This window comes from Trachymyrmex cornetzi, unplaced genomic scaffold (genome assembly GCF_001594075.2).
Source record: "Trachymyrmex cornetzi isolate Tcor2-1 unplaced genomic scaffold, Tcor1.1 scaffold138, whole genome shotgun sequence".
NCBI lineage: Eukaryota > Metazoa > Arthropoda > Insecta > Hymenoptera > Formicidae > Trachymyrmex > Trachymyrmex cornetzi.
Window position 1 is genome coordinate 217,771 of NW_017295960.1, and position 10,372 is coordinate 228,142.

General features: G+C 37.7%; 1 protein-coding gene across 2 annotated transcripts; it reads left to right on the top strand.

Moving 5' to 3' along the window:
* Positions 1-811: 811 nt before the first annotated feature.
* Positions 812-9,754, top strand: LOC108771027 (putative RNA-binding protein Luc7-like 2). 2 transcript variants are annotated; one of them, XM_018522888.1, is made up of 5 exons: positions 812-1,032; positions 1,231-1,325; positions 7,237-7,335; positions 8,174-8,928; positions 9,181-9,754. In XM_018522888.1, the coding sequence occupies exons 1-5, from the start codon at positions 972-974 to the stop codon at positions 9,257-9,259; spliced, it is 1,089 nt and encodes a 362-aa protein (XP_018378390.1). In that variant the 5' UTR covers positions 812-971; the 3' UTR covers positions 9,260-9,754. The 2 variants fall into 2 exon arrangements, with proteins under 2 accessions (XP_018378390.1, XP_018378391.1); XM_018522889.1 differs by lacking the exon at positions 812-1,032 and having other exon boundaries at positions 1,248-1,325; positions 5,563-7,335.
* The last annotated feature ends 618 nt before the right edge of the window (positions 9,755-10,372 follow it).

Consider the following 10,372-nt stretch of genomic DNA (forward strand, 5'->3'; position numbering starts at 1 on the left):
TTTACATTTATCTACAGACAATGCTGCGATTATAATAGTCGTGAAAGTGTAAGTTTTAATGTTGGATATTGTACACGGAAGTGTATAATTTGATTTAAACTCTCGAGGGGGGCCGCCGGTCATTGCACTCCAACGTGTTCGAAGTCGCTGTGCAACCCCTGGTTTAAATACCGTTGGAACTTTGTCGGCATAAATCCTGTGGACGCTCTCCTCTCTCTCTCTCTTTCTCTCTCTCTCTCTCTCTCTCTCTTCATCTATTATTAAAATCTTGAAAGAATCCTAAATCCGCGTGCGTTAAATTTTAACAATTTTTTTATAACTAATTTTATAAACAATATTTTTGCACATAAAATAACAAACAAAATAAGGTAGAATAAGAAAAAGGTATTTCTTGTTTTCTTTCAAGAATAATTCTTTGTTTCAAACACTTCAATCAAATGTTGCAATGTAATTGGCGAGAAAAATTGAAACGATCGGTCTAAAATGACCGCGATCGATTCGTATTACATCTATTACAATCTATGAAAAATTTCCTGCCCTCTTCTACCGACAAAATGGCGGACGCATCGATCGATAGATCGTCCGTGACGTCGATTCCCTATTCGACAGCCAATCGAAAGGCGAATGTTTCGCAGCAACTTCAGCGTGCTCACCGAACGACCGTATTGGCCGAGACGAGTCGCGCCGTCCAAAAGTCCCGCGCGGGACAGCCAATCGGTACGTCGGACGTCATGGAAACGCGGCCGTTGGCTACGCGGTGGCGCTGCAGTCGTCGAATGCGGCGTGGCAATCGGGCGGAAAAGCCCTCTGCCTCTCTGGTCCGAAAGCTCGCGAACGCGACGACCAAGGTGTGCTACGCGCGCATGTGTGCGTGCAATCGGATGGCGTGGCTATACGATTTACTTTTGATTTAAGTACTTGAGCTGTGCGTCGTGCGTTTGAGAGGTTGTACACACCGACCTACACGAAAAATGACGGCGCACGACCAGATGCGAGCTATGCTCGACCAGTTAATGGGCACAGGACGAAATGGTACATGCATTATCTCGCTTCTTACATCGTTACCGCGGCATGTGGCACGCGGAGTGAGTGATAACGAGACGAGTTCGGGTCCGAATTGAAAAACGCGAGATCGGCCATACTTGTTAACAATGTAGCACCCTACCCTTTGTAAATACGCTTATCTCCCCGATGTCAAAACGTCATCGTTAACTCTGAACTTGTTTCCAGGTGAAAATAACAAATTTCAAGTGAAATACTCCGACTCGAAGGTCTGCAAGAGTTTTTTGCTGGCCTGCTGCCCCCATGAAATCCTCTCGTCGACGGTGAGTATAATATTCCGTAATGCAGCGAATTCAAACACGAATGACACACCGTTGGCACTATGCGCAGAGAATTAATGCATCCTGTATATATACATATATATACGTATACAAACACACACATATACACACGTATAGATTTTTGCCGAGATCTTTCATCCCCGATGCAGACAGAGAAAATAATAGGTTGTAGTTACTTTTTGTCCTCCTGGGTTTATTTTTTTGTTATTTCATAAATTCTGTTTTACACTGATTGCACGATTTATTTGCTCAACCTACGTTTTTCTAGCCAATATATTATCTATATTTTATTGATGATATGGATTCCCGAAACTGATTATCATTGCCATCTCATATTTCTTCACACTCTTACAACCTTTAATTTTTCAATCAACCTCTTAACTCGAGGCATATATGAGCTAAGGGTCAGTGAGTTCTGAACCCGGGACTTGCTGACTATAAAACGACTCCTAGATGATCCGTATTGTACAATATTGATTGTCTGGAGGCTGCATTGAACCTCGAGATTGTTTTGAATTGTTTAAAAAGAACATTAATATTATACCAAATAAGTGTACAATAATATTCAGCGTTTACTCTCTAGCTTTTAGAGTGAAAAATCTTACTCCGAAAAGTAAAGTTTCATTACAAGATGTCACCATTTAAATAATTTTAAGAATAGAATAATTATGAGAATTGAATAATTCTGAGAATTAAAAAGATAAACAGTAAGTTAAATTGGGATTAATTTAATTGAGATTAAGAGCCCTCTTTTTTTAAGATTGGCTCAATTTTAATTCTAAAGATTTCAAAAAATTCAGAGAGCAAAGGCTGTGTTATGCCCGTGTCACACTATACATTGGAGATTGAGGATTGCGAATTAAGGATCAGAATTTGACCAATCAGATAGTTTTAATTTTGATTTATCCGTTTCGTTCTAATTGGCTGAATTCTAATCCTCAATTCGCAATCTCTGATGCATAGTGTGATACGGACATTAGTCAACCACTCTCATATAAAGTCATCCATCACCTCGAGTCAATGTAATATTAACTACAAAATTAGTATGCAATAATAATGTGAATCCAAAAGTAGACCTAATCAGTACACAACATTAAAGAAATATTTAAATATTTTTTAAATATTTATTTAATGTAAAAATATTAAATAAATGTTTAAAAAATGTTTTTTAAATATGCTGATTGGGGAGATAATTTTTTACTAATTTTTAATTCTTGTTTTTTAATTTTTAAATATTTTAACAAGCGGAAATATGTCATAAATAATATGTAAAAATGATAGAAGTGGTAAAATAATACATTTTATTATTTCTATAAAAGTAATTTACTGTATTGCTAGTTCTATATTAATAGATGTTGATAGTAAAGTCAATAGAATACAGCATATGGAATCGTGTAATCATAATTTTTTTATAATATCTAGGCTCCTATTCTTGAAAAAAAAAATGTATACGAAAAACTGGGGAAATACAATAGTATATGTTACATATACTGTAGTATATTCCTAGTCTTCCGTACACGGTTTTTTTTTTAAGAATAGGGGCTCCGTAATTAATAGTTGAATATTCAATTAAAAAGCGTTGATATTCAATTTCACTTACATATCCATACACTTAATCATAATGGTCATCAAACAGTCTGTGTGCACAAACACAAATAGTATTATTGTTGTTTAAAGGCATAAGTATGAAATAATTAATAATTTAGCAGGTTTACAAGTAGAAAAATAAATAAGAATAATTTTTCTTGAGAGGTAATCAAAGCCACTTTTTTGTCTTTACAAAATTTGGAATTTATGCTGCCTTTTGCTGTTACGTATGTATATTTCACAATCTAATTGTAAAGACTAATTTGTTCGCCAGATCGTTTACGTCATTTCTTCCTAATTTGCCTCATTTTCCCTGATTGCGCTATTTGCTGTCCAGTGAGTCAGACCGTGATCAAATCCGTTTTAGTATAAAGGGCAATAAATTGATAATGAAGGTCTGTATTCCGCTTTACTACCACGGTCATGAACTCGTATGCACACTGACTTGTTTAGTATTGTGTTTCACACATACATACGTTACACAATTAGAATACCCCTTTGCATTGTACAAAGGTACATCTTCATTTAAAATCAAATAGGAGAATGTATGTAGAATACTGATTAGCTGTTTCGAATGTAGAAGTTGAAGAACATATTCTTTTCTTTTTTTTTTTAGAAATTATTACTCGCCCATAGAATTTAGACGAACTTAGAATAGATAGGTGACATAGATTCATCACGAACATTCCATTTGTTAGCGCTTTTTCTTCTTCATCTGTGCCAATCGGTGTGCTCACTGCTCAGTACCATACGTAGGCATTAAGTATCCGTAGATCGTAAGAACGTCATTTGTATAGGACTTAATAAGCGAATTTAAATAAAAAGGGATAAGCGCCGGAAGGGGAAGCGTTTCGCCTTATTTATCCGACACGTACCTCAGGAATTGATTACGATCAATTCACACTGGATACCGTCGAAGTGCAACACGGGGCAGGCGTTTTTTAAACGCACTATTGTACACACACACGTAGATCCTCGGGCTTAGAACAGTCAAATGTACTTGGCGCGGCCTGGAAGCGCGGCCTTAAAGCGCGCAAAAATAACGCATTCACGTTCATATCTCGTTTTTCTTTTTCCAGACCGCGCGGAACCCAGTTTTGCCTGTTCTATTCCCCAGAACGTCGCGTGTGGATCCATGTATATATACATATATCTAACATGTACTGAAAATACTGCAATCGCAGTGATATCGGGCAGCTGACTGTGGTGACTTGAAATCAAGACGCAATCACACATCCTGCATATATGCGGTCGATCGAGCAACACTTTTACTTATTAGTTACAGCATACGCGGGATTAATGATACATGAACGAACTATAATTAATGTTCTATAGTACTGCTTCGCGCATTTCAGTGTCATCTTGTGGGAATTGATCACAGGGGTGTTTGCTCTCTCTCTCTCTCTCTCTCTCTCTCTCTCTCTCTCTCTCTCTCTCTCACGCGCGCGCTTGCATTCTCCTACACATAGCTGCCTGAACCACTTCTCTGATGTCTCGAGTTTATAACAAGAGAGATCGATGTTCCAATATATGCAAACATGCCTCTCTATTGGAATAATAATGTCAAGTTGTTTCGATTATAAACTTTTTATAGTCTACATGACAGGCATTTTAAAAGTTCTATTTCGCTTTATGCTCTTTCTCTTTCTCTCGCTCTTTTTTTCCTTCTCTCTCTCTCTCTTCTCTTTCTATCTCTCATTGTCAGGCAGCTACTAGAAAAGTTTCTTTATACGACAAAATGCTCGATCTAAGCTTAGTTACTTTTTAATCTTTAACTCTCAATGCCATTTGCAGATATCAGAATTTATTTCGTATGAATAATTTTATTTTATATAAATATTCATTTTGTATAAATAATTGTATTTTGTATAAATAATATTTGCACGCGTGTAAATGTCGAGAACTTTATCAAGTTTTCTTATATTGGATAACAATTCTCTATCACGGAAATAAGGAGAGTCTGAAGTTGGCAGTTAATTTCATCTCGAACAAATTTATTATCTGTGATTAATTTTTTCTTTTTATTTCTTTCAGAATGAACGAATTATTTCTTTTTATTTCACATCAATCTGTATCCCTCGTTTTCATTTCTTCTCAAAGATTTTAATTAAATTCTCTTCGAGTACATAGCTTGAATATAACGAAAATATAAAGGAATGTGCTTCATTCTCGGAGTGTCGCCTTTATCCTCAACCAACCTAAATTATATTCAAATTCAAATGAAGTACAATGAAGTCCAGTAGAACTGGCAAATATAAACACAGTTTTAACACAGTTTTACATAGACTAGCAGTTCAACTTTCTAACATAATAAACATAAAAATACCTAACGCTTTTAGAATGTGACATTTTGCGAAATAAAAAAAGTCATTTAGATGGGATCAGATCGTATATATTATGTCGTGAAATTTATGAGAATGTATTGGAACGTAACGGCGAGAGATAGCAAACACTTCTGAAGGTCTCGCGCGGTATAATTTCCATAATGAGAACCATTAAAAAATATCGATATCAGAGAGCAAACGAAGGCAGAACGTAAAAAAAGTATTTAAAAAAAAAAACACGAAAAAATACTAACGGCAATCGCTCGAACGAGAAATATGCAGATCCACTAATGTCAACGTAACTACAGTTCTATTTCCAGAGTCTCTGGAAAAAGCAATTCCAATCAGATCCATTGTACAATATTGTTGCGAGTATTGTCCGCTCATATGTCCGTGTTGTACTTGTCACTCTCACACGCGCGTTACTGTAAGTACTGAAAACGAGAAGAGGACGTACGTATTACACCTACAATTTGATTTACCTTTACCATAATTCAAGTGCTAGATATACATATATATATGCATATCTATATCTATATCTATATACATATCTATATATATTAATTCGATACGAGTGACGTAAAGGCGGGCGGTTATCTCAGCCCCTCTACCGATTATCCACACGGTGGTGAGGCTGAGTAATATGCCGAAAGAATAAATTTCCCAGAATTCCCCCGAAAAGGCCTGTAAACAGTGAGTCGGTGAGTAGCGTCATGCTGATTCATGAGACGATGTCTTAATGTCGCTTCTTACTAATAATGCCGTTTACGGCAGGTAGGAATGAGAAGTTTACTTTGAGAATGTGTGTGAGAAAATATATATCATCCGGTGGAAGTATGGGTGCAGGAAATGAAGCAGTGATCTGTAAGTAAAAAAATTGCGAATTGCCAAGTACCTACACGACATTCAATCGCTGTCGGTTTCATTCCTCGCGCGAGAGATTCATGTGGGAGGATTTTTCTCCGTTCTCGATTCCGTTCTAAAAGTGCAATAAACAAAGGAAAAATTTTACGTCACTCGCACCGCTGCCGCGAATTGATGTAGACTTTGGACCAGATTAATGGAGATTTTTTTTTTGTTAATTATGGAACGCAATCTTAAGTACAACCGCAACGATTAAAGAGGATTTTTAGCATAGTTCTTTGGATTCATTCGCGTGAATATTTAATAATATCTTTGGCAATTTGCAACATCCAAACATGTCTCGGCAGAGAAAATATGAGAGGTGGCATGACGCAGAGAGACGTGTGATTAGGCGGATTAGTACAACAAGCGCCAGTTCCATTAGAAAAATTTCCTTCAACCATTGGATGTGTACGTATTGAATCCGTTTTTTTTCTAAAAATTCGTTTAGCAGCCAACATAAGACACGGTTCGTGCCGTACGTAAAATAGTATATTAAACCATTATAGGCTGTAAGTTCTCTTTCGTAGAAAAAAAGTGAACATTATGAAACTTAAGGTGTGTGCTGATTATAGCTTCATTGCCATCGCATTCTCGTGTCAGGCGGAGAACTGTTGCCACCCTGTAAGTGAAAACAACAAACTATTTATCTGTAAAAACTGCATTTCTACTTTTACACGCGATTCTAGATCGCCTGACGATCTCGATCGCTTCATTATTGTACGTTCTATCCTAGCCTGTGCAGGAAGACGAACTTATCGTGAGTTCACGTAAAAAGAATGAAAAGAACAAAAAATATAAGAAAATATATTGGACCGCCTTATCCTAAGGATATAGGCGATGTAAGCTCAGAATTTTTGTCGTATCATCTCTGTCTCTCTCCTAGATTATTGATTCGTGCTATTTTCCAGTCGCGGTACCGCGACCAAGTACGTTATATTCTTGTCAAGTAAGAAGTTATCTCGTTAATACGCAATGTTGGGAAGGGTTTCTAACTCGTATAACGCATAGAATCGATAAGGCCCGCGTACGAACGAAGGGACCGTAAATCTAATCATGATTTGGTTTGTAAATCGTAGCGCATGGACCTGGGAGAATGCCCCCAGATTCACGACTTGGCCCTACGGGCTGACTACGAGGCCGCGCAAAAGAAGAGGGATCACTTCTACGACATCGATGTGAGTATTCATTTTATCGCATTATTTTAATTTTTAATGTTAATCCTCCCCCCCCACCGGCAATGTTGGACTTTAAAGACGCAGTCGATTTTTTTATTGTGTGAATTCTGATTATAAATAAATTTAAAGAGTAAAATACTATCCAGCTTCTATGATAGTAAAAACTTGTTAAAGCTTTTATAAGTATACAACTATTTTTTCAAATTTTTATAGTTCGGAATCATATAAAAATCTGCACTAAAGTTCGAAAACCCAAATTGCGGATAAAGAAAATTTCACATTGCTGACGGAAGGTTTAACGTTCAATATTATCGTACAGAGTGACCATTAGGGCCATGGTACACAATAAAACAATAAAGCAATGAAACGTAAGCACTAAGCGAATTGACCAATCACTGTTAAGTCCTTAAGGCCATAATGTAAGCAGTAGCCAATTCAACGTGTTGATTTCCTTACTGCTTATGTCCAGGCTTAGCCTGGATCCTCATACGGGCAACAGCGCTTTGACACCGAACGCTGATTGAAAAACGGGCGATAGGGGTAAATTTTACCTCCACAACCGGCTTTTCACCAATTTACGTTCAGTGTCAGAGCGCTGTTGCCCGTATGAGGATTCGGGCTTACTGTTTTGAGTTTTTTGTGTGCCATGGCTCTAAGAATTGTGTCTAAACTAAACAGTTATGACTTTGTAACATGTAGACTAAACAAAACAAATGAATGCTATTTTACAGAGGAATCTTATCCCGTTCACAATTTGCATTCGATAATTTATTATCATCGAGAAATTCTAAAATTTCGATTAAACGAATTTTAACGTGACTTTCTCTCGAATTTCCAGGCCATGGAACATCTCCAAAACTTCATCGCCGATTGTGACCGTCGTACGGAACAAGCCAAACAGCGACTGGCGGAGACGCAGGAGGAACTGAGCGCGGAGGTGGCGGCGAAGGCGAACAACGTCCACGTGCTCGCCGAGGAGATCGGTAAGAAACTAGCCAAGGCCGAGCAACTCGGCGAAGAGGGCTTTGTCGAGGAGTCGATGAAACTAATGGGCGAGATCGACGAGCTGCGCAAAAAGAAGAACGAAGCGGAACAGGAGTACCGAAATAGCATGCCGGCGTCAAGTTATCAGCAACAGAAATTGAGAGTGTGCGAAGTTTGCAGCGCATACCTTGGGATTCATGATAATGACAGACGACTGGCGGATCACTTTGGTGGGAAGCTCCATCTCGGTTTTATCAAAATTCGTGAGAAACTCGCTGAACTTCAAAAAACCGTTGAGGAGAGGCGTAAGGAGAAACGTGAATCTCTGCTCGACAGAAGACGGGACAGAGACAGGGAGGACCGCGACAAAGACCGCGATAGGGACAGGAACCGCGGAGGATTGGGCTACAGGGATCGTGACCGTGATAGAGATCGCGACCGTGACCGCGATCGGGACCGTGACCGTGACCGCGATCGCGACCGTGACCGTGACCGCGATCGCGATCGTGATCGTGACCGCGATCGCGATCGCGAGCGTGATCGGGACCGGGAACGCAGGGATAGCGGTAGGAGAAAGTCACGATCTCGCAGTCGCAGTCGTGGAAGAAGGTTTGTGAATTTCATGTCTTTCTGATATTGTAACGAGTTAAAAATGTAGATCATCGTTCCTCTTTCAAATCTGAGTGAATTAAAATTGGCAAAATTTTCAAAGTGCAAATGTATCTCCCATGAGATATGCTCTTTTTAACTGAACTTGTTGCTCTCTTTAACATGAAAAGAAAAAGAGGAAGGACGAAGAAGTTTAACTGAAAAGAATAGGCCTATCGTCTAACAGTGTACTTGATATTTTTCTTGTTCCAGATCAAAACGTTCCCGTAGTGGCAGTCACAGCCGTCGATCTCGTTCTCGTCGCAGTGGATCTAATGATCGTAAGAGATAAGGGACAAGATGTATAAGGACTATGCTCAATGGTTTCGTTTCCTTCTTCACACGCGCACTTTCATACATGTGATTTAATGTATAACACCAAGTCGCGCGCACGAGACATTTGCGCCGAAACGTCCGTAGCAAATGCGATACTCCATTTTGACATAATCTTTGTACATTACTTGTCATCCAATTGATATTTTAACGTAACCTACTATTTATGCCGAATCTATTTCTATTGAAATATGTCTGTCTTACATTTCTTTTAGATCTATTCTATATGTATAATCTGTTTTGGCTTTTAAAATAGTTTTAATTCACTGTAAATAAGAATAGCTTAAGTACAACTTATATTGGCAGTTGTTATATGTTTATCATATTTGAGCATATACAATAATAAATAGTGGCAGCGTATAAGTACTCGGCGTTGTATTATTCTCCAGTTCAAACAAAATACATCCAATTAAATTAAACCTCCGTTATAAAAGCATTAAACTTTCAATAAAAAACCAACAAAAAACTTTTAATACTAATTTCTTTTATTTTATCGTAGTTATATTCCATATTACAAAACATTATTTTGGAAACCAAACTAAATTTTGAAATGGCGAATATTTTAAATTTTTGCGCGTGGATAAAAGCACAATTTCATTCAGATAAAAGATAGCCTCGAAAAGTACTTAACGAAAATGAACTTTATTGTAGTGTATTAAAAAGCTCTTGATATTAGCTATTAGATTCTGAAATTAAAAATGGATGTCCCATTTAAAAAAATTAATATGACCTTGACTTGACCTTGGCGACGCCACTCAAGATGTGTGATCGGGGTAAATAAATTTTTAAATCCTACAACTTTCGTTTAAATCATTTTTCCCAAAAGTGCTTTGTTTCTGAGATATTTTACCGGACTTTTTATTTATCTTATAGTAAAATATATGTATGTATATAAGGCTCAGTTGCATCAATGTCACTTTGACTTTAAGCGAGACTTAAAACTCTGTCTCGTTTTAAAGCCAAAAAGAGACAGAGACAGAAAGAGTTTTAAGTCTCACTTATAGCGTATTTCACTGGTTGCACTGGTGCGCACTCAGTGCACATTAAGGCTGTTGTACACTATTCTAATCTT

Bases quoted from the DNA above. Each gene is read 5' to 3' on its own strand.
- LOC108771027 (XM_018522888.1), top strand. From the start codon at position 972: ATGACGGCGCACGACCAGATGCGAGCTATGCTCGACCAGTTAATGGGC. The intron at 1,033-1,230 runs GTACATGCATTA...ACTTGTTTCCAG, and splicing joins AATGGGCACAGGACGAAATG to GTGAAAATAACAAATTTCAA. The intron at 8,929-9,180 runs GTTTGTGAATTT...TTCTTGTTCCAG, and splicing joins AGTCGCAGTCGTGGAAGAAG to ATCAAAACGTTCCCGTAGTG.